This window comes from Platalea leucorodia (genome assembly GCF_965183815.1).
Source record: "Platalea leucorodia genome assembly, chromosome: 9".
In the NCBI taxonomy this organism is placed as follows: Eukaryota; Metazoa; Chordata; class Aves; order Pelecaniformes; family Threskiornithidae; genus Platalea; species Platalea leucorodia.
Window position 1 is genome coordinate 51,313,401 of NC_138831.1, and position 27,186 is coordinate 51,340,586.

Here is a 27,186-nt window from a genome sequence, read left to right on the forward strand (position 1 = left end):
CTCCGCTCTCAAACCTACAGCTAGTCCTGGATGAGAAATGATAACGATGATAAATGTATGGATTATGGATGATAAATAGATAATGCATGACATTTTCTACTCAAATACCTGAGACGGATAAAGAGCAATGCATTACTTTTGAATTTAAGGCATTTATTGCATCTTCGCTTCTGTTAATGTTAACTATTCAGACAGCTGAGAACTTCCCAGCATCACCGGAGCACACCAGGCTGGATTGGCGTTAGCTTTGTCAATGCACCCTGTATTACTGCACCAAATAAATGCAAACTAATACGCCTAATTGGCTGTTTTCACTTTGAAATATATCAGAGGGACTTAGGCCTGACCATGCCGGTTAAACAGGCGTATTTGACCCAGAGCCTGCGACAGCCTAGCAAACCTGGGAGCCGCAGCAGGGCTGATGAGCTGGCGCGATGCCGGGGCTGCGGGGCAGCCTTGGGCCTTAGCACCGGCCCGCCGGAGCTCAGTTTCTGCCCTGCAGCAGAGGCAAAGAGCCTCCTGACGGCACCTCGGCACGGCTTCTCACGCACGGCTCTGCAAACCCTCGTTCTGCTGCGCGCTGGATGCTTCGCAGTGGTTTGTAATGCGAGTGCCAGCCTCGGGATGGGTTCGCGCTGCCCTGCGGGGAGCGTTCTGCTCCTCTGAGCAGCAGAGACAGCCCTGCCCCGTCCTCCCAGGGTTTTAAGACACGATCTCTTAGTGGAATTTAACCTACTGGAAAACAAATACATCTAAGAATTCACTTTAAATACACATTTGGAATGCTGCATTTTGGATTTCTGAGCTCAAAACTGCAAGTAAGGGAGAATCCAAATGGAGAATTTAGAGGATTTACTGTATTAATTATTAAAAAGAAAAAAAGACATTACTCATCAAAACTGCATTCTTGTCGATCAAAGCTGGGGAGCAGAGAGTATTTTTATAAAGGCATCTCCCAGCCTTTGATGTGCTCAGTGGAAACCTTTCCAGGCAGTTTGCGAGAGCAGCGTAGAGCTGCCCTGAGATGTCTGGCTCCAGCAACCTTCCCTGTCCCGAGGACGGGCCCGAGGCAGCGCAGCGGGGCGAACGCAGGCAAGGGGCTCCTGCGTTGCCTCGGCGAGGGTCTTTGTAAAAAAATGCAGTTTCTCTGCCGAAAACTGGAACCTCGGCAAAACCGTTCACTTGGTCGAGGAACAAAGTTAATAGCGGAGCCGTGGCACGGGTGAGAGGCTCTCTGACAAAGCTGAGGCTGCTGTGGCATGAATGCTCTCTTCATTAAGCCGCTCAGCTGGCTCAGAAGCTTCTGTTCTTGATGAAAGCAGCACCTGCTAATGCTGAGGATCCCATTCTTCATTAACAGTTCAGCTGGTCCAGAAGGGGAGCTCTGAGGCAGATGAACAATTTATGCAGAGTGGGATACATGACAAAGTAGCAGCTACTTTAGTGAATACAAGCATCTTTGTAAAAGTGCCCAGATGGTTCAGGAGCGAGTCCCATTCTTTGTGAAAAGCGCCGTTGTTGCTCTGGGCTCTGCATCACGCCTCCTAACAACGCGCCGGGCACAACCCACCTTCCTGGGGAGCTGCAGAATTCAGTCTCGCGATAGACATCCCGCACAGGCCAAGTCTCTGGCTTTGCCATCAGTTTTTCCAGCAGAATAATGTCACCTACGAGATGTTGCCCACTGTCTGTGTCTCGCTGCTGCAGCACCGCTGCCTGCAACATCTCCTTCCCACTCCGGCATTTACATTAATTGGACATTGAGATTAATTGCCTCTTGGATATTAAAATAACCGAGCCTGGTCCTCCTCTGGTCCCTCCACGAGCGCAGCCACGGCAGGGGTGCGCCCAGCCCGCCGGGCAGAGCCGGCGCAGCCAGCCGGGCTGGGATGGGGAGGCAGCCTGGGAAAGACCCATCGCTTGTCACTCGGCACGGGGACAACTCCTGAGCTGTGTGGCCCCAAAGAAAAGTGCCGGGGTCCCAGCCCCACGCGCCAGCGTGGGCTTCCCACCGTGAGGGCGGTGTGGCAGGGAGATGAGAGCCCGCAGAGCCACCGGCGCCTTGGAGCCATTCTCCTTTCTAGCGGGGCTGGGGAGAGCTCGGCTGGGCGGTGCGGTGTGGGAAGGGATGCTCCCCGGCAGCCGGGAGAGGTCTGGAAGGGCCGGTGGGAAGGGAGCCAGCGCTGCCTGGGGAAAGGTGAGGAATGTGGCTTTGTAAACCATCTTTCTGCCTGGGAGGGCAGGGAATGAGCGAAGTTGGAGCAGAGATAATATGGGGATCAGTTAGCTGCACAGTCGGAGTCCAAGGCTGGGGCTTGTGAAGGGAGGACGGGAGCGGCGCTGCAGGCTGTGAACGCAGCTGGAGGGGCTGCGTGCGGGTCCCCCGGCAAAGGCGAGCCGAGTCAGGAAGGCGCCGCGGGGACAGGGCCCGCGGTGCGGTGGGACAGACCGGAGGCGGCTTAACAGGGACCTCGCAGCGGCCCGCTTGGTTCGGGCGTCTGTCAGCGTGTGCGGAACGGGGGCGGTGGTGGGAGCGATGCTGAACCCCTCGGTGGGGGCCTTCCTCTGTGCAGGGATGTGGACGGAGTGCGACACCCAGATGGGAATGGCCAGGGCCGGAGGCAGAGATCTGCAGCTCTGCCGCCGCGCTCCCGTCCCCGGTCACTGCTGACACCGCCACCAGGTATCTCACTTCTCCAGAGCAGCACCTACTGCGTCTGAGCAAACACTGACCACTTTTAGAGTCCATTTTGTCTAATAACCAGAAATTTAAGTTTCCTTCCATGGCGAGTGAACACTAAGAGAGAAGCTTATGCCCTGGGGGCCACCTCAGCATTTGGGCCAGCATGCCGCTCCGCTCAAGGGGCCGTGAGAGCCGACCCTTCTACTGGAATACCAACCGATTAACCCGAATCTGTCCCTGGCGAGAGCGCCGGGCGCAGGCCGGGGCTTCGACAGTGACTTGCAGGCCTGAGGGTCGTGCCGATTCGCCCGCCGCCCCCAGGGACGCAGCCTCGTCCTTCATGGGACGGGAAGGGCGGCTGCCCACCTCCCCGCTCAGGTGGTCCGGGGCGAGGATGCACCCGGCCACACGCACCCGAGCCCGCTCGACGTCACTTGCGACAGCAAGGCTCAACCGCAACAGCAGCCGGTTGCCCCCGCAGACTGGGGGCTGCTCCCACAAACTGGGGGCTGCTCCTGCAGACTGGGGGCTGCTCCCACAAACTGGGGGCTGCCCCCGCAGACTGGGGGCTGCTCCCACAAACTGGGGGCTGCTCCCACAGACTGGGGGCTGCCCCCGCAGACTGGGGGCTGCTCCCACAAACTGGGGGCTGCTCCCACAGACTGGGGGCTGCCCCCGCAGACTGGGGGCTGCTCCCACAAACTGGGGGCTGCCCCCGCAGACTGGGGGCTGCCCCCGCGCCGCTGCCCCGCTGCCCCCCGCCCCGGGTGCGGGGGAGCCCCTCTGCGGGGGCAGGCTGCGGGCAGAAGTTGCGGGCGGGAGGTGGGAGGACGCCGGCGGCGGAGCCCCGCAGCTCGCCGGGCGCCCCGCTCTCCCCGGGGACCCCCGCCGGCCGGCGCAGCGCCGCGCCCGCAGCCGCCCCCCCCCCCCCCGCCGCTCCGCGCCCGCGGAGCCCCCCGCCCCCCCCGCCCCTCCGCGCCCGCCGAGCCCCCTCCCGCGCGGGGCTGCCCGGCGCAGGCGGCGGGGCCGCGCCGCCCCTGCCGCATTGGTTTGCGGCGGAGCCCGTCACCGCCTCGGCGCCGAGATTGGCCCCCGCAGCCGGCGCCGGTCGCCCCCCCGGGCCTGCCTCCACCCCGCCCGCCGTGCGCCGCGGCCCGGGCACGGGCACTGCGCTCCGCGCCGCTCCGCTCCGCTCCGCTCGGCCCGCAGCGGGGACAGGGCCGGGCCGGGCCGGGCCGGGCGGGGGGCGCGCCCGCCGCACCGCACCGCACCGCACCGCGCCGCGCCGCGCCGGCAGCGGGGATGTGAGCGGAGGCTCCGCCGCTCCGCGCCCCGCTCCGCTCCGCTCGGCCGCCCGGCTCGGGAAGATGCTGAGCAGGTGGATGAGTGGCAGCAGCAGGAACCTGGACCGCGAGTACAACTGCACCGTGCGGCTGCTGGACGACAGCGAGTACACCTGCACCATCCAGGTCAGCGTCCCGCCGGGCCGGGGGCGGCGGGGCCGGGACAGACCCCGCCGGGGCCGCGCTGCCGCCCGCGGCCGCCAGACAAAAGGAGCGGAGCGGCGGGGGCGGCCCGGTCCTGCCCCGCCGCCGCGAACAAAGGCGGAGACCCCCCCCCGCTCCGCTCCCGCCGCCCCCCGGCTCTCGGGAGGCGACCGGAGCGTCGATGCGGGACTCGGGCAGCGGCTGCCGGCGGCGCGGAGCCCCGGGGCAGAGCCCCCCCGCCGCCGCGGAGGCGTGCGGGGATGGCGCGGGGAGCCGCCCGGAGCCGGAGCGGGGCAGGGGCCGCCCGGCACGGCCAGCCCGGGGCCGGCGGAGCTCCTCGCCGTGCCGCGCCGAGCCGGGCGGCGCTCGCCCTCCTCCGCCGGCCGCGGAGGCTCCGCGCATCGCGGGGCGGACTTCGGCGCGAAGTGAAGTCCCGGGGCTGCTGCTGGGCAGGGATGCGCAGGGGCCGCTCCTCTCCCCGGCCTCCGCCGCCCCCCGGGGTGCCCCGGGCTGCCCCCCCAGTTAGCGCCCGGCTCTGCCCTAATGCGGGGGTTGGGGTTTGCGATAGTCCCGAGCGGCGGGGACGGGGCGCGCATCTGCCGGGCGGCACCGGGACCGGGACCCGGAGCCGTTGCCCCCCGCCCGGCTGCTGCCTCGCCCGGCGCGCACGGCCCCTGGGATGTCGTATTCCCAAAAACCAGCAAAACGCGCTCACCGTCCGCGCTGCCCCGAGTTAGGTAACGGGACCGTGTGACCGGAGGGCTGAGCGGAGCATCCCTGGCTCCGGCTGCTTTTACTCTTCATTCCTACAATTACCATCATCTCTGCAAGGGAGCTCGCCGGCGGCTGCTGGCACGCCGAAAACCTGTACGCTATAGCACTCGCAACTCTTCCTGCCGGTACCAGCTGGCTTCAGCCCAGTCCGTAGGCAGTGGAAAATTCAGGGCAGAGTTTTGAGTAAGGGTGACTCAAGGTGTAAACAGCAGCAGCTCCCACCTTCCAGCCTTCCCTGGGTCTCCCCGGTTCCCCCTGTCCTGCAACTCCGAGGAGCAGGGAGCATCTCCTCATTTACCGGCAGGAGCATGCTTTAAACGGTAACGCTAAGGAATGGCTACCGAGGAACGCTGCAGGCGATGGGAGGCACCGTCATTTTTGCTTGAATAGTCTAAAATAGATAAATAGGGTGTTTTGTGCAAATAACGGCTGGAGAATGCTGATGCTCCTTCCTCCCTCGCCTCCCCCACCTGGACCGCGAAGGGTGACCCAGTAAACAGCTGGAACGGCAACCCGCTCTACCCTGCATCAGCAAAACGAATTCGTCTCTCAGAGGTTGTTTTTAATACAAATTAAATGGAAAACTGTAGTTTGGGAGAGAAAGTGTAGGCAACGCAGTTTAGAAAAATCTGGATTTTCTGTCCTTAAGATAATTTAGGTGTCGTCATTTTGCATGTCTTTTTTTTTTTTTTTTTTTTTAAGAGAAAATACTACTTGATCACACATTTCAGTGGCTTGTTTTATGTTTAGCATCGTAAATAGTGAATCCTGGCATTTAGCATGCATGACCTAAGCATACAGAATTAGCTCGTATTGCCCTCACAACCAAGGTTACCCCAGCTAAATATTTGTTTTCTCTCACTTCCACGCTGCCTTATAAGCCAAGTATTTATAGTCCGCGCAAAATTAAAGCGTACACAGTAGGAATGTATAATGTCTCGCAGGTGGGAAAAGCCGTCACCATCCAGGCTGCGAGCGGCGAATGAGTTTTGAAGGTCATTCCCTCACGAGCGCAGCTATTCCGTGTCTTGCTGAGATCCATAGTGTTTCCTCACCCAGGCTGTTTCTCCGCCTGTTGTTTCTAATTTATGTATTTCTATTTTTACTTAAATACGGAGAAACTGTCCAAAGCATAAGGCGTGAGTTTCGTCCGCAGCGCTGTTAATCACGGCGCACATCTGGGGAGCGAAGCTGCTCGCTGGAAGTTTGTGCCGTGTGTTTTCGCTGCTGTGCCCGTGTGTTCGTGCCGCTCAGCCCGGCGGCGCGGGGGGATGCGACGGGCTCCGCGCCCTCCCTGCGGCGTGGCCCGTCTGACATGTCGTCTGGCTTCTCCATTGCTGGGGAAGAGAAAGGAGCGCTCGGAGGCAGAGCTGATTTTGCGAGGTCTTATTTACGTTCGAGGTAATGGCACTGGTTAAACCTGGCAACAAAATTAACCTCTGGCTGTGCTTGATACAGGCGTGGGAGTAGGGGTTTGGTGCTGCTAGACAATACCTGAATATTCTGTTTCTAAATAAAGCCTTTTTTATTTGATTATCCAAAGTTTACTTTGGTAATATTCCCACGTTGAACGAACGGTTCGTTGTCTGAGCTTGGATGAATCCTTCCTCCCTTTTGCCCTAATCCTCGCTCCGTAAGGGCCCACCCGAGCAGGCGGAGGGGCCTGGGGGGCTGGTCCCCGGCTCCCCCGGCCCCGGCGGGCTCAGGGGCGGTGCGGGGGGACAGAGCTGCCGCAGGCAGAGGGAGCGGGTGCAGTCGGGGCAGCTGGGTCGGCACCTCCAGAAGCGGTTTTGTTGTTGGTTGGTTTTTTTTTTTATCTGTTCCAGTAGTTTGCTGTTTTGGGGAGGACATCGTCCCAGCACCCATCTCCGCTGGGTACCCGGGGACGGTCTGTGTCTGCCGGCGAGCGGGGCTGCGGGTCTCAGTCTCTTGCTGGGACTCGGAGGCTCCCAGCAGGTGCCTGAACATGAAGATGTTGGGCTTTCTTGACTCAGAAAAGCTGGTATTTTAATAATACGACATGCCACAGAGGCACCTTTTAAAGCAATAAAGGCGGCAGTTGGTGGTGTGGTGACCATCAGGCGTGAGAAGGCAGCAATGGCCATTAACGCTCCGTCCCTCGGCCTTGTGCTGGCTGCTGGCCACGGGTGCTGGGGACCCCGCTCCCGTGGGTGTCACCGCCCCGAGACGCGTCCCCGGGGGGCGGCTCGGCTGGCAGAGAGGGGCAGCCATTCCCGAGGGCTGTTTGCTCATCTCCATGGCAAGGGTCTGGTCTAGCAGTATATTTAATTTCTCTTTGCCACCTTGCGCGCCGTGTCTCCAAAGACAAACGCGGAGCAGTTTGCCAGCGAGGCGGCCTTGCAGCCGTTGTTAGAATAAAGCAAGCTTTGAACAAACGAAGCAATGCTCTCGCGCTGCGGTTTTGCTGTGACTGAGCTGCTTGTCTGAGGAAATGTTTTAAATTCTTCGCTGTGGTGTCAGTGGTGGTATAAAAGGCTTGAAATAATTAATGATTTGCCATTGCTCGACGCATCAAGCATTTTCCTGAAAAGACAGCGGCGTTTTGTTTCAAACCTCAGTAGTACTACAGGAACGTGGAGAGGTGAGAAAATAAATAGAAAAATGCGGTTTCTTAGATGCAGAATGTGAGAACTTTCTTGCGTAAGATTAGAAATAAATAGAAACGAGCTCTTGACTACGCTGTTGGACAAACCCCCCGTTTTCCACATGAAGCACAAAGTTCATTAGGAGACCTGACAGGATCATTAATAACAGGCAGTCAACACAAAGGGGAACCTTGGGTTTTTGCAGCGCTGGCTACTGTGAAGGTTATTTGTTCATTATCTCTTTATCTTCTGAGAGTTTCCAATTGCTTTTGCCGGGAAATAGGTTAGCGGATGCTGCTGACGCAGTGGGGTCTCTTGTCCAAAGTCCTGAGCACCGGGGATGAGTTCTGCACCGGAGCTTGCTCCCTGCTGCCGAGAGCCCCAGAAACCACGAGGCTTCGTGCCGAGAAACTTCCCTCCGCCCCCAGAGCCTTCCCTTCTCTCCCGCGGCCTGAACCCGGGGTGCAGTAACAGGGCCCGATGCCAAACCTGGCATCAGAAACGCGGAGTGAGACGGGCGTTGGGTCCGAGGCCGCGGGTCTGCGCGGCGGGTCGGGCTCTCTGAGCATCGCCTGGTCTCGTGGTCCGGCACCGGCGAGGCTCCGGCAAAGCCCCCGCAGCACCGCCGGCGCGTTGGGGCAGCGAGGAGAGGTCCATCAGCAAAGTCTCTGGGCTGCAGCGGGTGCAGGATCGCACCCCTCCCGGCCTGCGGTCCCAGGGGTGGTGAAAGCAATACTGGCAGGTTTCTTTGGCTGGTTTGCTCTTGACTCTATTCAAAGTAATGTTTTTATTTATAGCGTTGAAAACGTATTTGCAACAGAAACCTATCGTTCTTGCTCAGCCGTGTCTCCGTGGAGCTGCACGCTGTCAGGGCGCACCCTCCGTCCCCTGCACCAACGCTTACACACGTACGGCGCGTGGGCTCGGCAGAAAACTGCCTGAAGTGCAGAATAAGTTTGAAGACAAACTACCAGTCAAAGCTGAGAGTTTCTTGGGTTTCATCTCCTTTTTCCTTTTAAATTTATTCCCAAGTATGTAATTTTAAATACAAAGGATACAAAAGGCAGCTGAGGAAAACATCCACTAAATGTCCACTGAAAAACTAGTGCCATATTTGCTCTCACTTTAATGGGAGGCAGAAACACAAGTTATTATGGAGACCCATTGAAAATATTTCTAGTGCTGCTGTTTCTTCCCCAGCTGAAATGTCTATTTTCTCCTAAGTTTTCCTACCTGTTTTACAGTGTTACCTGCTGTGAAACTGCCAGCTATCCCCCTCTTAGGAGCCGGTTTCCTGAAAGAACTACTTTGCTTATCGCTTTCCCATACAAGATGTTGAAGACAAATATATATAGAGAGAAATATATACACACACACGCGCGCGCACACACACACACACACACATACACACACACAGAGTGATACCATTGTAGAAAGATATATATGTACACCGGCATCATGAAAGAAGACATTTTCTGCTTCTGTCATGTAAAAATTAGGTAATGCACAGTAGGAGGCTTTTTTTAAGGTGTCTGGGGAATACTAAAAGTGCCTTGAGCAGCCCACTTATTTTTAATTTTTGACTCATTCTTCAGGAGCTCAAAGGGATCCTGTATATGGGAATGACGTCTGCGGCCACATTCCAGCAAAGCCGAGACTTGCAGGATGCTTCGGTTTGCCCTGTAGAAGACTAGCGGCACCGAAAGCGTCTGGGATCCCGCTCTGCTGGTGCAGCTGGCAGCCCCGTCTCCTAGCTGAAACCTCACAGGTTGGCTTCTCCTGGAAGCCGTGTGTGACGATGGGCAGAGGCTGCGCAGCGAGCAAGACCCTCACTGAGACGCTGCCGCTGGCCGCGGGCAAGGGCCCGATGGAGATGCCATCAGTCTGTGGGAGCTCCCCCACAGCTGGCGCAGGCGTGGGTGTCCTCCCCGGGGGGGTAGCACCATGCGTGAAGGTGGGTTCCTAGGCGTGGGCAGGGCACTGGGAATGGCCTCCGCCTGTGCGGCGTTGGGTGAATTTGGCTGTCAGTGGGAAGTGGGGTCCTTGTTGGCTTGGGGGGTAGCTACTCGATAGCCAACAGGCACTTGGTCCTACGTGTTCGAGGATGGCGTGCGCTTATCTTTGTCTCGTTTGCTGGTGGGAAAAACCAAACTCTATGGTACCCTCAACACTTCAGCCTTCTGGGGGACTTGCAGGAATGTCACGAACCCTGTGGTGACCCCAGTTTGCGCAGGACTGATGGGAATCCCGACACGCAGAGCAGAGCACGCGTGTGCTCCCATCGAAACGGGAGCGGGCCCTCTGCCTTCTGCAGCGCAGCTGTGTCTCCGAGCAGGGTGGCATTGTAGAGCAAACGCTCCGAAGTCGCTGTGCTCCTGGTTCCCAAACGGCAGAGGAAGCGTGGCACTACTGTCACTTGTTAGAAATGACAGCGCATTGCTGGAGAAGGCTGGGGAACAAGCAGGGATGCGCCGTGCGAGAAGTGCTGTATTTTATTTGCTCTCAGTTTTGTCAGGAATAGACAATACCTCGTTAGCGCAGGGGTCAGGCGTTGGTGCTGTTGCGGAGAGAACTGAACGGTGCTTCTGTCATCAGCCACTTGTTTGTGGTCAAAAAACCCAATTATTGTTTGGTTACAGAAGGCTTTGGAGTTGCTTCTGCAAATAAGAAGGTTTCAGGTCAAATTCTTTTCTTTGAATTTTTTCCAGAGTAAATTATCACAGCAGTATGAGAGCAATTTCATATTGATGATCTGGAATTGCCTGCAAGGCTGATGAATCCACAGCGAGCGTCTGCAGAGACGGTGGCTCCTGCATGGCAAGAAGGAGGTGGGGAGCAGGTTCTGACGGGCGCAGCGACACTGGAGTTAACGCATGCGTACGCGTGGGCTTGAGTTTGTCCTGCCAGGGCTGGGGGGTGATTTGAAAGGATGGGGATAAATCCCCTCTCGTGGCAGGATTTGTAGGTATGTATTTTTGGTTGTTGTTCCTACCAGCCTCTTAGAAGCTTCAGAACGCAGGAAAATGTATCCTAATTTGTTCCTTCATCGGCCACCTCTTGTGGATTCCCCCCTTGTATTCCCAACGGAGTTACAGCTGCTGTTGCTCTTGGTGACTTTCTAAAATCTACTCAGATTTCTGTGGCACCTTCATCATCCCAGGAGAGGTTTTTGCTTGTGCTCCCGCACCATGTCAGCAGAGCTCTGCCGGCTGCTGCCAGAGCCCAGGAGAAAGGCAAACCCACCGTCTTCCGTCACGACAGGGAGGAATTAACACTTTGAACGTTTTTTTGAGTTTTCGCCTAAGCACGGCAACATCTTAACCAACCCTAATGTTGCACGAGGCGCTGTTAGCTGGTGCGGTCTGGTTTTATTGCGTTCCTTACCGAACTGGATAATCAGCTGCAGACCTACCCAGGGCTACAGAGCAAACTGCTGGTGGAGGCCGGGCTGAAGCAAAGGTTGCTTTGCTCTGAGCGCCAGGACAAAGGAGGAGATGTGGAAGAAATGGGGTGAGTTTTCAGAAAGGTCTGAAGAAGTGAGAAGACTCTGTGCACACAAGCACGGATGTCAGAATTAGGGTTTATATGGTCATCTGCATTTATACAGAAACCTAGGGGTGTCTTCTGAGCATGAAACACAAGCCAGGTTTTGCTTTAGGAGGCGATGCTCTGCCAAACCAGCTCCGAAGTCCGTGGGCCGAGGTGACAGCATTCCTGCAGGCTGGGCGATGCCCTGCGACGAACCTCCTGCGGTCACAGCCCTGCCTTCACGAGGTCCGCAGGGCACACGCCCGGGGCCAGAGCAGCCTGTCGGAGGATGGAGCAGCGGGGACCAAGGCGCGAGCAACCCCCTGCACGAGCCCTGCGGCTGCCAGGGCGTTTTTGCACGGTGAGGATGAGGAGCGCGAAGGGCGGCATCCGGGGCGCTGCGGGGCGGGGGCGTGCGAGCTGGCCCCACGTGGAAGCGCCTGCGCTGGGACTCAACGGCCACGAAAGCTTTGTGTTGTTACGCTGCAACGAGTGGATCTAAACGGCAGAGTGAAGCTCGCCGCCGGCGCGTCACCGCCGGTTCGCTGAGCTGTGCTCTGGTGGCGTGCAAAATACTGGCGTTTCTAGGAAATAAAAGTGTGGGTATTTATTAGACAGTTTTATCTACGTTTACAACGTTTTGCTTGTAAAAACAAATAATTAAAATAGAAATGAAATCTCATGAGATACATCGCCCCAGAGGCTTATTTGCCTGTGTGGTCTGTGTTCAGGGGGGCCGGGGGGTGGTGGGGGCAGAAGCGCGGTGACCGGGCAGCGGCAGGAGCGGGGCAGGGGATGCGCCGGCTCTTCTGCCCAAATCCCAAAGATCAGCTCCTTCCTCTCCAGAAAAGGAAGCGTTTGGCAGCACCTTTCTTGCCAGATTTCTGCGCCCGTCTGTGCCGGCAGCGGGGTCGGAGCCACGGTCGCCCGGCTGGTTGGGAGATGGTTCTTCTCCTCCGCCGTCTCCACCGGGCGTTGTCCTTCAGGGGTTTGCGCGTGCGTGAAATCACTGCCCGTAAACCATCCCCGGGCTGGCGGGCACGCGCCTACCTGGCCATCTTAAATGAAAGTATATTTTTAAGCTTCACACTCCAGTTCTATGTGTCTCCCCCCGCTGCCACCACCCGCCTCCTATTCGAACAAGCCCATCTTTTATTTTGTATATTGAGGGACATTGACACAAGGAGTTCTTGCCGTTGAAGGTAGCTATTAAATACCCATTACGGTGTTTTAGTTTCTAGACAGAAGAGTAACTGCTGCCTTTTGCATTCAGTAGCGTTTGGAAGCGAGAGGAAGAGTGGTGAGGTCTGAAGTCGCTGCAGCCTCGTGCCCCGGGTGCGCGGTCGGTGCGGGGATACGTGACAGTCCCGTGCCATCTTTCTGTCCTGCTGCTCTGTGGCACAGATTTTGCGATGATCTGATTTTCCAGGAATTTAGGTGAGATCTACCAGGATATGGTTGTTTCTGAAGTGACCCGGGGGATTTGGGGCCGGCCGGGCAGTTTCCTGCGCACGGCGCAGAGGTTGCCGTGTCTGTTGTGTAATTGTGGCCAAGACTGAACGGAATATCTGCAAAAAATGCCTGGTCCTTAGGGTCTAATTTTTTTTTTTCTGAAAAGGGCCCGTGCAGAGGGAAGTTGTGCGAACTGTGCTTCAGTCTGCCGGGGGAGAACTGCTCTTTTTTACTAGGTAAAAATAGGATTTTTGTTAACTGCCGGTGGACCGAACTGGCGTGGTCCTGGGGAGCAGCTGGGCGCTTTGTTCCTCCTGCATCGTCATTTTAAAGATGCAGACCGTACTTTGCCCTTAGTTACACTTTGGCAGTTACCATCTGCGTACATTACCTTGACTGGTAACCATTGCCTTCATTTGCAAAAGTGACTCGGCAGCTGAAATTTTGTGAGGAATGTAGTTTATTCTACGCACACACAAAATGCAAGATGCCATCGTGGTTCCTCTGGCTTCTTATCTGTAGGGGACAGCAGGGGTAAAATACAGTAAAATCTTATTTTACTCAATAAAGTCAGCAGCTGCCTCTCCAGATACCCGTCAGGAGCTGTGCTACTGAGCAAGGTGGTGCCATTTTTACATAACCAGTTTGTAGAGCCGAGCTGTGTTTTAAGCCACGGGATCTTTTAGCTGATCCGAGGATCAACTTTGTCCTTCCGTTAGTGGATGATCCCAGTTCTCCTTATGGAAACGGGGCGGTCTGTGCTCCCAAATTGTTCAGTCTTTGGTCCTGACCGGGAAAGTTGATGTGAATGGAAACTGCTCTTCTGCAGGCAAGGGAACAGACTGAAACGCCTGCCTGGGTTTGTAGGATGTACTTCGCATCGTGCGAACGCAAAGGTTAGGAAATCCTTCCCGAAGAGGCGCGAGTGTTGCAGGGCTCAGAGCTGTGGGCTGCCTGCACCCTAATAATTTTAACATAATAATTTTAACATATTTTCTTTAGAATTCTGAGCTGGGAGCCTCCCCCTGCTCCCGGCCGGGTCGCGGTCTCGCCAGAGCTGGGCTTTATGCCGAGACCCATTTTCTTGCCCTGGGAGAGCCATTTTTTTGCCTTGAGCATCTCATTGGGAAGTCAAGGTTGGCACGTATTTTAATCTTTCGTATCTGGCAGTAAAGAATATAAGCACTGGACTCCCGAGGATGGACAAAAACCTTAGGCTGGCTTGGCATGCTGCGGGGAGGCATGAAATAAGGTGGGTCAGTACTCGCCAGGTACCGGTGTCTCACCAGATAGACGAGGCATTTTTATAAATGATAATTAACAGAAGCTTTGTGGCGTTGTGCTTTCTGAGGCCAGAGAGCCCTCAGCTAGTTAATGCTGGATGTCAAAATTTGATCAATGCTGCAGCTGGAAATAGAATATTTTGGCTGCATAATGTCTGTTACCAAAGACTTTAATTATAGTGGCATATCTGTCATATCGACGAGGTTTTTCTATTTTTCAGGGGTTTATAGCAGGGCTGTTTCAGATCGTATTGGCTTTTAGCTTGGCACATAAGCTGGGATCCCAAAGGAAATATGCATCTAGCTGCCAATAGGAAATTTTTCTTTAATAAAAAAATTAGAGAAATTGATGAAGCCATTCTGGAGCCAGAGAGAGACTTTAGGAATATATAGATTAGGTAGTTTATAGTGATTGAAACTATATGTTATCTATATACTGTACTCATAGAATGGACAGTATATTGGGACTGAAGAAAAAAGCTGGAATCCAATATAGTTATGTTTGAAAAATAGATAATAAACATGCTGAGCAGGTACTTTTCATGAATCGATTTAATTCTCATTAGCATTGCAATATATAACATGCTGACTAATATTCCTGGCTTGCAAACAACAATGGCTTTCCAAAGGAAATGTGTAATGAGAACAGAATGTCTTCGGGATCTGAAACCCAGGAGCCCCCGGGGCCTTTGGAAGTGAAGAAGAGAAAAAGCGATGGCAATAGAAAACGCAGCAGCAGAGGAGAGGGCTGGGGACGACGGTGAGACAGGATCGGGGCGATAGGGGTGTGATAGATCTTGGGAGCGTCCCCCGCCGTGCCAGGCCATCCTCCTCCATCCGTCTGGGGACGCCCGTGGCCCCCGCGCCACCGGGACCGCTCTGAACCAAGCCTCGGCTCCTGCCCTTGCGGCGGTGCCTCCCTCTGAGGGCAGCTCTCCCGGGCCACGCTCCTGCCTAAACCTCAGTGTTCCTGGGCTGCTCCTCGGTATTAAAGTTCTGATCCAGAATGGACTTTTCTGTCTTCTGGTCCAGGTCCGTGTTACTGCTGTCCTTCCTTTCTTCCGCTTGCATTTATTACCTGTGTGTTTACAGTTTTGCATCGTTCTCGTTTGCACGTTGATGTAAAAACCCCAAAGCTGCAGGGAATGGTTCCCCAGCCCGTCACCGCTTCTGGGAAGCCACTCCTTAAGCCCACCCACAGGGCTTTAACTGGTTGTGACTTCTGCTTTCCGATTTCTTCATCTGGGGTTTGGAATAAAGCAGAGGGGATGAGCGGTGGCTGGCAGTTGCTTCCCCAGGCGTGAGTGGGAGCTTGCCTGTCTCCTTAGCAGTATCGGCATTGGTTGGGTGCCGTGTCCCCCAGCTTAACATCTGGGTTTTGTTCTAGACATAAATAAGGTGCTAATACAAAATTAATTCCAACGTAGTGAGCCTTAAATACTGATGACAGTGATTTCTCTCTGCCCTTATGGGATGCTTCCCACTGTCAGTGTTAACACATTGGTCCCGTGGCAAAGTCCCCCAGAATTAAATAAAACCACAACTAATGGGGCTTGGAGGAAAGAAATAAGGCTGAGGCTTTCCTTAGTAACCCCCAGTACCACTGAGCAGAGAGCATTCCTGTTTCTATAGGGCTTTTTAATTAACGTGTGGCATTTTGTTATGAGGACGTCATTGAGTGTAATGGGGAGCAAGGTCTGAGGCATTTTAGGCTCATTTGGTTTTAAACTTCTGCGGGCAGCGTGTAATTCTCAGTCAGCTCTGCTGGGCTTTTCCAAAGAGACGGGGTTTTCGGACACGGTTAATCTCTGTATCCGTGAGCTGATGCTGATGAGCCGGGTCACGTCCTGCCGGTGTCCTGGGGCTGCCGGCGGGAAACGTGCGGGTTCGGCAGGGTGCCGCTCTGGGTCCTCCACGGGTGCTGCTCTGGGTCCTCCACGGCTCCTCCCTGATCGCAGCCTCCCCCGGCTGCAAAACTGGGCTAACAGCTCGTCCTTGTTCCATCAAAGTTTCTCTGAGGACGCGTTGGTGAGAGGCTGGGTGCAGGGAGTACGTGAAGAGGGACGCGGCGTTTGCCTGGCACAGTGCTCGGGCTCCTGGACTTGCCAGGGCCAGCGCCGTGGGCAGTGAGGATGATTTCGCTGTACAAGGTTGATGTTGCTTTGCAATGCAGGGCTGCAAGCGAAGAAAAAGCAGAGCAGCCTGCAGCAGAGCTTTTTGCTTGTGCACAGGGCACATCCCGACCCTTCGTGCCCGCACCAGGCGAGGAGGCTGAAGCCCTCGGCTCCTGTCGTGGCCACCCGCTGCCCCGTGGCCCTTTGCAGGGTGCGGGACCCCAGGAGGGGCAGCTCCGGCAGCCCGGGGCAGAGCAGCGAGCGCGGGTGCTGCGGTCACAGCTCCTCCTCCAGAGCCAACCTGAGACCTGCAAAGCCCCAGAAATACGGTTCTGAGCCTGAAACATAACTGCAGTATTTTTGAGGAGGAGGTGATCCATTCTTAGCTATAAAGCACTACAAAACCCAGCAGCAGCGAGCGGGTCCCCCGTAAGGGATAACTGCGAAGGGGACAGCAGTGTCACAGCACCACTGGCATCGGTGACAGCGCAGGGACGAGCGGAAGGACAGCTCCAGCCTGGGGCAGGGCTTGTCCCCAGGGAGCCTCACCATGGGAAGGCTGATCACGGCCAAGCTGCAACTCAGTTACGGTCCCTGCATCGTGAAGAGGGAGCAGGCAGGGGTTTTGCCATGGGAGCGCATTAGTAACGGAGAACATAAGCAATTAAACCTCGCGCCCTCAAGACAGAAATTTCCAAATCTCTCTGGCTCGCTGTTCACCCCCTGGAAGTGAACAGGGAGAAGATGTATTCTCCGAGACTAACCTGCTGTGTTATTGTTTGCAAGGGCCTTTGCAGCCCTTGGGTGCGGGAAGGCACCGTGCCTTGAGCAGGGACGGGTGCCTGGGGCCGGCTGCCCGCAGCGGCCGGGGGCTCCTGCATCCCAGCAGAGCCGGTGCCCATCCCAGGCACAGGCAGCTGGGAGAACCGGTGCTGGGAGCTGGCAGCGGGGCTTAGCCCCCGTTGGTGGGGGGCCAGGAGAGCCCGGGTGGGGAGGGCGTGCTGGGAAGCCAGGAGGCTGCTGGGTGGCAGCTGGTGGCCCTTGTCTTCTGCAGCCTCTTCGGTGTCCTTCGTGAGGCTGTCCCTGGCAGGTTAAATGGTTCCTGAGACCAGGAGAGATTTTGGGTGCCTCACCCTGCCTGGGCTGGGGAGGCAGCCAGCTGCCCTCTGCCAGGCCACCATCTTCTTTCCGTGGCTTTTTTCTGTTACAGCTAATTGAGCTCTCCTTGACTAAAATTCTGAGTCAAAATTCAGATTCTGCAGGATGGATGTGAATGTTGTACAGAAAATGGGCTGCTCTTCCCAGCGCTCAGGTGCAGCATCCGAAAAGCTTCCCCAAGTGCAAGGGTGCTGATGTTTCCCTCGCTGAGCCAGCACCAGTGCTGGAGCTTAACTGGAATGATGGGCTGCTCTTTAACCAGCCCTGTTAGCACAGGATTTCCCATTCCCTCTGTTTGTCTGCTTATTCCTCACCCCTGCGGAGACGTGCCATCTTCAGCAGGCACGGCCTCGGGGCCGGCCCCGGGGGCTTGGCAGAGGTGCTGGCAGCGGCTCGGAGGTCGTGGTGCCTATAGGATAAATGCGAGGATTAGGAGGCGAGTTGAGCTGGGCTGCAGTTTTACACTCTGTGAAGCTTCCATGAGATGGGGATAAGAGTAAAAAGCAGCTGAGAATGGCTTCCACGTTGGCTTCTGCATGGGACTTGGGAAACTGTAAATCAGGCTGAAGGGAGTGACTGCACGTTGACCCCCGCAGACACTGCCTAATTGTTTTATTTTGCTTTGTTCCACGGACCTCTATGGAGAGAGAGGAAAAGTCAACGTCGCCGTGCAGCTGGCGGGGCTGGGGATTGCCATGGGAACAGAAGAACAGGGCTGATGGTGAGCAGGGGACACCGCCATCGCCTGGGAGATGCCCTCGTCCCCCCTGCCCCGCTGCTGCTTCGGGGACATCATGCTGGGGCTTCATGTCCAGCCCCTGGAAGTGATGATGAGGTGCCGTAACCCACGGGTGTTAGTCCACATCCACCTTGTCCCGACCGCTGGGCTGTGGGGACTCCTCCACGGGGCTCCCCGGGTCCGTGCCAACGCGGCCCTCGGCATCGCTTGGGTCCTCAGCACCGGCGATGGAGGGAGGAGGGGGCTGAGCTCCTCCGTGGACCTCACCCCGCATGGATGCCCTGGGATACCCACATCGAATGCAGGGGATTAGGACCGCCGATGGATGGGCTCTCGTCCCTCCTCTTTGTTCCGTATTTGTTTCATCTGTAAAACCTGCAGTTTGATCCGAGTGGGACACTTCGTTCATGGAAACTGAAGCGTGGAGCTGCCGCCTGCGCGTGCGAAGGGTCCCTGCCCGCGGCAGGGGCTTCCCGGGGCGCGTTGAGAGCTCTGCTCCCTCCGGCTGGTGGCTGCGGTGCTGGCCGGCGTAGGGAGGCACTGAAGGTAGACACAGACTGATGAACCTTGCCTTGTGAGCATCTGCAGAAGGTCACCTGGGTTTAAAGCACCGTTTAGGCAAATAAGTTGTGCTAAAATGGCATATCTTTAATGCATGCAGTCAGATTAACCAGTTCTGCAGATAAACCTCTCCTTAAATTAGTTGTTACTTGAAACTTCACTGTCCTGGCATGGTTGGGTTTTTAAAACACTGCCAGCAGACCAGCAGAAGCAATTCTGCTTTGAGACTGCGATCCTCCGCGGCGCTGAAGCCTGCGCTGCCCGTGCCGGGTGCTGTGCCAGGGCTCGCGGGTCTGGGCTCTGAAAGGCAGAGACTCACGGGGGGACGGGAGAGGTACAGATCCCCGCGGGGGGCACCCCTGGGTGCGTTCGGCGTTAGTCCCTGCAGGACGTGTCCCAGAGAGCAGCGGGACGGCGTCTGTTGCTGCTGCGCAGGGCGAGCGTCCCAGCACAGCCTCTGCAGAAACGCGGCTGATGAGCACCATCCTTAAGGCAGGTGGGGAAGGATCCAGCTTGTGTTACAATAACAAATGAAGCAGGCAAAATAAACGTGGAAGTAAATAAATAAACAAGCCCCTTTGCACTGACTTTTGGAATAGCTAACCACACAGCTCTGAGCTGCTAACTGCCTGGGTGCTGGGAGGGCTCGGCGGATGCGAGGCACGCTTTGCTCTGCCGTCTCGCTGAGGTTGAACTTGCCGGCGGTAGGCGGGCGAGCACATCAGATCCTGTCGGTGTACTGCCGCGTGCAATGTTTCTGTAGGGCCGTGGAGCCTGTTTTGCATTACGGCCACCTGTCAGTTACTATTAGTTGTTTTTATAAATTTTTTTCGTGCCTGCCGTACTGCAATGGTCTCCTACTCCGTACTGCGTGGTGGGGTTCTGCAGGCAGCGCGAGCAGCTGCCATGCTGCTGCTTCCTTTTCTTTACGCTTTTGTAACAGCATCCACACTTGGATATTTTTTTGTGCTACAGTAATAATAAATAAAATGCATATTTGAAGGATTCCCTTGAATCTGTTAAATTAGGGAGAGGGAAGCTCAGGATTGCACTTGTGCACCCCAGGGCTGAAGGGGAGCAGAGGCGTTTGCGATGCTCCCTTGCTTTGCAGCGTTGCGCGTAACGATTGCATCTTCCTTACCACCTCCCCGCCGGTTCCCCGCCTGCCTCGGCAGGCACCTGGCTGCCGGCCACAGCAAGGCTGCTCTTCGCTTGGAGGCAGGCACCGAGGTGCTCCTTTCTGGGTACGCAGATAGAGTGACGCTGCCGTATGTTGTGGGCAGGCAGTTGCACAGGCAGTACCTAAGGGCCGGGGATTTAAAAGGCTGTCTTATTGCTGTTCACGGTTTTGCAAGTGCTGGCTCTGCTGGCTGGTGGCATTCTTGGGCTGGTGTAGTTGGCTGGTTTTCATACCTGTGGCTACAATCTTTATTTCTTTTAGCGTCCTGTGATGGTTGTAGAAGGTCCGGTTCTCTTTGGCCGGTCTCTCATGCACGCAGACCTTAGCAGGACGGGCTGTGACATGGCATACCGCCTGGCAGGGCTTGTTTTGGCAAACCCAGATGTCCCTCTGATCGTACCTGCGTAAAAGCTGCAGGGCAGGGGTGGGTGGACATATATTCCTTCACCTGGCAGCAGGCTGGGAGCAAACTCCCCACCTCTGTGGGACCTGAGCAAGGGCGGGCACAGGGCCCGATGCTCTGCGCTCCTTGGAGCGCGGGATTTGCAAATCCTGCGGCTGTTGGGTGCTCCGGTCTGCCCGTTCCAAAGGGGTGATTTCTCTTCAGCATTGGCCGGAATCGACCCAAATTGTCCCTGATGACCGTAACAGCTTCTCTGCGAATGACGGGATTATTGAAGATCTGTGGCAGCTTCCTGGGCAACCTTGTGCTGGTGCACCCTGTGCCGCGTGGTGGTAGCGCTGGCCTCTCGATGTTGCGGAAGGCGCCGTGCGGTTCCCTTTCCCCGTGTTTTCTCCATGGCTGGGCAAAGGAAATATGGTGCCATTTTGCTGTTGTATTCTTCCAAGTGAGCAAGCTGGCATGAAGTAACACTTACACAGAGCAAGCATGAAGAGGGTGAGTGCTTATGGCATGCTGTCTTTTAGTGTGTTTGGGAAAATAAAATCATCTGATAAACTACAGAAGCCAAAAGAGACTATTTTGAATGCACTTGATTCTTCTGTAAGTGCTACAATTATTCTGGCCTTTATTTAGAGTGTCAGTTAGACAGGGTGATAGCACCGGCGTAAAAATACGATGCTTTTGCCTGGATTGCATCCACTGCCGAGGGAAGGGCTGAGAGGGCCAGTGGAGCTTGGTTGCTTGGGTTAGCAACAGATTCACTCAAGCCCTTAAAATATTTATGGCGTTGTAATCCATACACATTTTAAGCATATTTGACATCATCCTGCATTGCTTTTGTGTCTGTCATTGCTTATGGAGAGACTCCAGAGCGCATCACTGTACGGCTGGTAGGAGGTAGCTGCAGGTAGCCATGCATCGCATGTGTATTTTTATAGCGGAGATTTAGAAAGGAGTCATAAAGTCTGTTCCTAGAGAGCTCTTTATAGTGCGAGGAGGGGCTTTGCACAGCACTTGCAAAGGTGGCTGACTGCTGGTGCAGCGGATGGGACTGGGGTGCAGGATACGTGCCGGCGCTGGCTGGGCAAGGAGGGTTTTGGCTGCGGGGCTCGTCCCCTCCTCGCACGCCCAGCCGCCCCCCGCGCTGCCCCCCGCTTTCCGTCACCCGCGGGGAAGCGAAGCAGCCCGAGGAGAAGAAGATGTCTCAGATGTTTCTTCAGTGACTCAAAGTCACCCTGTCATTCGCTGTGTTCCCGGAGCGCCTTCCCCTGCCCGCGGGTGCTGGAGGACCTGTCACCGCGGCTGCGAGCGCCGGCGCAGCGGGGCCTCGTGGGCTGTCACGTCGCAGCAGCCGCGTTTTGGGAAGCTGTGCAGCTCTTGGCACAGCTGGGAGGATTTTGGGTTCCTTTGAAGCTATCAAAACCCAGCTAAACGGGATGGATCGTCTCGTTGGCTGGGTGATTCATCTGCACAGCTGCAAGGCAGCACTCCTGCCTCCCTCCTCCCTCCCTCCCTCCATCCTCCCTCACTGGTTTTCGGTCATGTCCTGCGTGGCCGAGAGCAGCCTCCTCCTCCTCTGGTGCTGGAGAAAAGCTGCCAAGGGCCGGGACACGCGGTGCTGGTTTGATGGGACGGGCTGGGCATCCTGCAGGCGTTGGGCTGCGGGTTCCCCGGGGCAGCACCCGTGCGGGGAGGGGGCCAGCACCAGCGCCTGCACGTGGTCCAGGAGGCCCCACTGAGTGCTGGTTCCTTGGAAGCTGGGCTAAGATTGTACAGGAGATCTAAAAAATCATCAGAACTGGAAATGTTAATGCCTCTTTCCTCTCTGCCATGGCACGGGGGTGCATTTTTTAAATTTAAAAACTGCCTGGATTTTTTTATCTTATGGTAAAACAATTTTTTTTAAAGGATAGCCTGGAGAAAACCCTCTTATGTCGGATTCCATCAGACATACTCCAGCACCTTCCCTTTTCCTCTGCTCTGTATCTCCTCCATCGCTCTCCTCACTTCTGCCCCTTCCACCGAGCCTGGAGCTGCTGCCTGCTGAATAGCTTTGGTCTCGGGACTCACCTGCGGGTCTGGGTGGAGGAGCGGGGCGCAGCCGGGCGGCTGCACGGGATGAGCCCTCTCCTGAAGCCCCTTCAGCCGGTGGCAGCAGCGACGGGAGGGACAGGGTGGCCGGTGCACGTGGCAGAGCTGCAGCTCGGTCCCTATTGAGGCGCGGTGGCCTCCCCGCCGGGTGCTGGAAGCTCCTGCAAGGCTCTGAGGTGGGGCAGAGGGCTTGCTGAAGGACAGGGGGACATGGGCTGGGTGGCAGCTGTGCCCAGGGGTGGCTGCTGGAATTTATCTCACATACTGGGATGATGTACTGGGAGGCCATTTTATTGTGTCCGTAGCACAGGTTTACCTCCATGGAGCGTGTTACCTGGTGCCATCTGCCTGCTGAAAACCAGGGCTCGGGAGCAGGAGTGCCACCGCTCTGAGCTGGGTCAGCGGGGCGAAAGCCCCGGTGCTCTGCGGGGCTGCAGGGACGTGCCTGTGCCGTGGGTGCGTGAATAGCAAACCTCTGCTCGGAGCTGCGGAAGGAGGGCGGTGTGAGACCTGTTCCCATGGTCTGGGGAGGAGAACGGGGGATTCTCGGCAGGGACTGGGGAGGTTGGCTGCTTCCAGCCAGGGACACCCACCGTTATTTGCATGTGCATCGGCCCTTTCTTTTACCTTTTTCTCCCTTGGAGGCTGAAATCTCCAGGCGTTTCACCTCCTGGGCTTTTTCTTGACCCAGAAATATTTCTGCCTGCCTGCAGTTGTCCGTGGTGACCGCGGGCTGTTTTGTGCCGGGGCTGAGCAGCACAACGAGAGGTTTTTGTGCTTGTGACGGTCTCCGTGGGAATGGGGCAGTAGGGCTTTTTCTTTTTTGGGAAGACCATCCCGATGGCCCCTTCCTGGGCAGCGGCGAGCCCCGGGCAGCCTCGTCTGCCCCGTCGGGGTCTGCAGTGGGCAGTGGGGCGGCCACCACGGCTGCCAGCATGTTCAGCTCCTGTGCACAGCCCCAGGCTGGTGCAGGATGACACCCTGGCATTTGTCATCAGGACGACGTCCGTAGCAGGCAATGGGAGCGGCAGGATATTCAAAAGGGTCTCCTCAGACACGGGGTGATTCCAGAGACCTGAGGGGTGTCTTTGGGATATTTGTCATTTTGGGTGTCCAGTTGAGCATCTTCCTTTTCTTGGGCACCAGGCTGTGTTCCTGGGGTCACCCTCTGTCCTTGCCTCCCTGGACGTGTGCCCGTTTGTGCTTGCATTTTGGTGGCTGCCAGGAAGGCCAAACTGGACCGTTTCCCACCCCAGGTCTTGAGGACACCCACGGTCTCTGCATGAATCCCTGCAGAAGACAGGGCTGCTCCGATGGGATCGGTGACTCCAGGGTGCTGTCACTGCCGACAGGGGACACGTGGCTCCATGCCAGCCCTGGAACCCTAATGTGACACCCGGCCGGGGTGGCCCTGGGACCACAAAGGCGTTGCTGTAACCTATCCACACATGAAGACTTGGCAGAAGAGCCAGAGGCAGCGCAGTAGATCCCCAGCCCAGGCACGTCCACCAGCCAGGGAACGGGGCCGGGATGCAGGAGAGGGCGGTCGGCAGCAGCGGACCCTGCACCGGCTCTGCGGGTGCTGCCCCACCTGCTCTGAAGGGGCAGGAACTTGTTTTCTAGCCACAAAAAAATGTCAGTTTTAACAAGCCAGTTGCCTTACTGCTTGAGGGATAGTTCTTGTCAATCTGCCACTTTTTACTCTGATGTGCTAAAAATAGTGCATTATTTCCAGGCAGTAATTGCACATCCTGTAGTCGTAATGAGCTCTTAAGGTAATTACCTTTTGGTGGGAAGGAGCCTAAGATAGGGTGTGTTTGGCTGACAAAGAGAGGGTTTTCAAGACGCCTGACGGATTCTGCGCTCGCGTTAAAGGGCAGACCCCGCAGCAGGGGTGAAGCCGCTGGGGGAGATAGGAAGGCGGTGGCACGTTGGCCCTTCCCTGGTTTCTCCGTGGGCGCTGGGGGAACGACGGCCTCCATCACACATCACCCTCGCCTGCGCCGCTTTGAAGGGCAGTCCTGGAATAAGCAGTAGCATCGTTGCCGTGCTTGTTAGCGAGAGCACGTGAAAGGTGAATGTCATCTGGGGAGGCGGCTCCAGCTTCCCATCTATGAGAGGATGTTTTAATGTGTTTAGTTTCTTCAAACCAGTCTTTAAAAGTGCTTTTCCATAGCTAGGGGAATTAACAGGAATTATAATATAGATTGAAAAAGCCTGACATGCCACCCACTCTATCAAGCCTTGCCCTAGAAGAGGTTACCCTGGCAGCCCGCTCCCCCCGAAGCCCCTCTCCCCGTCAGCTTCCCGGGGGCTGCCGGAGCGGGCAGGGAGGGGACGGCCCCACCTTTCCCCTGCTGATGGTTTGCCATCCCTGGGTCAATAAATCATCTCTTGTAGTACTGCTTTGCCTCCCAGCTTTGTAAATCAATTTACCGTGTTGTAGAGTATCTAGTGCTTGCATGAAATAGGTAAATTACATCCACCACTGTTACATCTTTGTAACTAATTTGATAACATATTAAGAATATAAACCATTTAGAACGTTTTTGTCTGAATCAATTTTCCTTTTGTAAGGCAGAGGTGCTGATCTTACAGTACAATGCATTTCCCAGCCCTGTGGCTTTTCTTTATCGCAGTCTCCAATGTATTTCCACAATTACAGCCAGATTTATATATCTGCAGTTTCGTTCCCGCACGGCGATGCCGGGATATAACCTCTCCAGCTTCGGGTTTCTACAGCTGCGCCAGGTATGTGAGCACATTGCTACAAGGGGAAAAGCTTGTAAAGCCGTAACTCATGTTTTATGGATTTCCTCATATTTCTGTTTTTTCCAAGCGTGGCTATAGCCAGTAAAGTGCTTGTAGAAACCCACCCCGCTCCCGCCGGCATCGGTGAGGTCAGAGGCTGCAGGTTAAAGCTTTCTATCAGACATCAGAGAATCTGAACAGGAGGGCGATTTGGGAACGTGCTCCTTCACATGGCGCCTCGTGCTCCGCTCGTGCTTCCGCCCTGGGCTGACGCGAGCGATGGGATTTTGAAGTCCCGGACTGTCAGCATTGCATATTATTTTGCATAACCTTTTTTAAAATAAAGGCCCCTATTAGAAATCAGGCTTCGTAGCCATGGCGCGACTGTTGTTCTTCAGGAAGAAGCTGTCAGAGAGGATCGAGCGCGGTTTGCTTGACGTGCCTTTGCCGGCTGCGCGGCTCCGAGGACAAAAGCCGGCTGCTTATGCAATCCCTGCGGAGGGGGAAGGATCCCAGCCCTTCCCTCGCCACCCTCTGAAGCGGCTCCCGATGCAGTCGGCAGAGTGACGGGCGCTGTAGGACGGACTGACAGCCGGCGCTGACGAGCAGAACAGCGGTGACGGGCGGTGTTTAATGAGATGCTCCTGGCAGGAGGCTGGGATGTGGCTGGACGCCTTTGCCCCGCTTGATCTGTCGATGCCCCCAGGCCTGCGCCCGCCCTGGCTCGGGGGCCTGCGGCGCGGGAGGGCGAGGTGCTGTCCTGAAGCTGCTGCAGCTCCTCCGGGGTATAAATTGCTGTGGTTGTGAGAGAAGAGGCTGCGGTGCCCTTGTGCAATTAGAGCAACTCCTTTACAATATAAATATCGTCGCTTTAATAAAACCAGAGTGGTCTGTTGCTTGCAGATAACAACTATAGCATGGTATCAACATAAGCAAAGCATTATGTTAACGATAATCACTGTCCTCGCTGTTTGAAGGATGTGGCAGTGGTGTATACGTGTTTCAGAGTGCAGAATTAAAGGCCAAGGCATGAAATCTTTATCTTTTAATTGGTTAACGCCGTGTTTCATCACCTTGGCTGGTGCAGGATGTTCGCCATAATTAATACTAATGAACACATCTGTTGGAGGATGTGATGGGAAGCCCTTCATCCTGCGCAGTTTTCTTCCTTCATTACTCTTTTGGTTTAGACCAGACCTCCAAAAGGCAGGACCTGCCCATTTCTGTGTTGGGGAAAGGTGCCGGGCCAGGGGTGCAGGTGATGCTCCAGGGCTCGGTGTCCCGGTGCGGGGCCGGGGAAGCTGCTGGGAAAATTCCTCCTGCCTCCCCGGCGGGAGCGTCTTTGCTGTCGGTGGGGCAGAGCGGAGCCCTCCATCACCCGGCCGTCCCTCGCCAGGAGCAGGAGCTTGCTCAGGCTGTCGGCGCTGGCCGAGAGCTGCGCGTCCCGGGGAGGGCAGGACCTGCTGCCCAGCTCAGGAAATTACAACCAGGGGCTGCTTTGTGGAAAGGTGGTTGCTTTTTTCCCTCCCACCTTATCTAAAGTGGCTTTCTGCTGGCTTGCTTGACACCAAGCCCCAGGCATTTTGCTCCGAGTATTTGGTATGTTGAGCACTGCTGGGACCAGAGAGGTCCCCAGGGGCTGTGGGTGCTGTGTCCCAAAGCCAGGCTGGCTCCCGGGCCCTGCCATGCCGCAGGTGCTCCCCAGGAATGGCACCCCCTGAGCTCCCCTGTGCCCCCAGCCTTGCCAGCACCTCTGGGTCTGCGCCAGCCCCCTCTGCGAGGGCCTGGAGGCGATGCTCGCTCCGGCCGCGCAGGGAAGCAGCTCCTCCGGGATGTGTCGTGTTCCTGTGCTGGGCACGGTCTCGGTGCTGCCGGGGCAGACGCTGCGATGTTAGTAGGCTGTTTGAGTGCAAAATGCTTCTGGTAGCGTGAGGCTGGTGAAGCGGAGCAGCAGAGCTACCAGAGGCGGGCAGGAGATCGCGGTTCCATACCGGTCGTGATTCAGATGTGATTTATATGATGCTGCAGAACCAAGCTGAATGTTGCAAAGCAGCTGAGAATGGAGGTGTGTGTTGTCATCCAAGCTTCGAGGGCCTATGTAAGGGCTCGTGATGCTGGCTGGATACCGTGCTGGCAGAGAGATGCCCTTTGGCAGTTACTGACTGATGGGGTTTTGATTCAGACGGGGTTGGGAGAAGGTGGTGAGAATATTTGTTTGTTGCAAAGACACTCGCTCTTCCTCCACGTCCCCGGATCAGCTTCCCTCTGAAGCCCTGCTGCTTCCAGGCTGCTCCCCCTCTCTGGTGCTTCCCCCCTCAAATGCCCCCAGCTTGCGCGGGCAATGCCTGCGTCCCGGCTGGGCACGCTCTGGCTGCT

The 27,186-nt window shown here is 56.2% G+C and overlaps 1 protein-coding gene across 3 annotated transcripts in view; it reads left to right on the top strand.

Annotated features, from left to right (window-relative positions):
- Window positions 1-4,050: 4,050 nt before the first annotated feature.
- Window positions 4,051-27,186, top strand: part of FRMD5 (FERM domain containing 5) — a gene marked incomplete at both ends in the record, with an annotated part of 113,155 nt that continues 90,019 nt past the window's right edge. For all 3 annotated transcript variants that reach the window (XM_082321510.1, XM_082321511.1, XM_082321512.1), the window contains one exon: window positions 4,051-4,152. In XM_082321510.1, coding sequence (XP_082177636.1) covers window positions 4,051-4,152 — 102 coding nt within the window. The remainder of the gene's footprint in view (window positions 4,153-27,186) is intronic.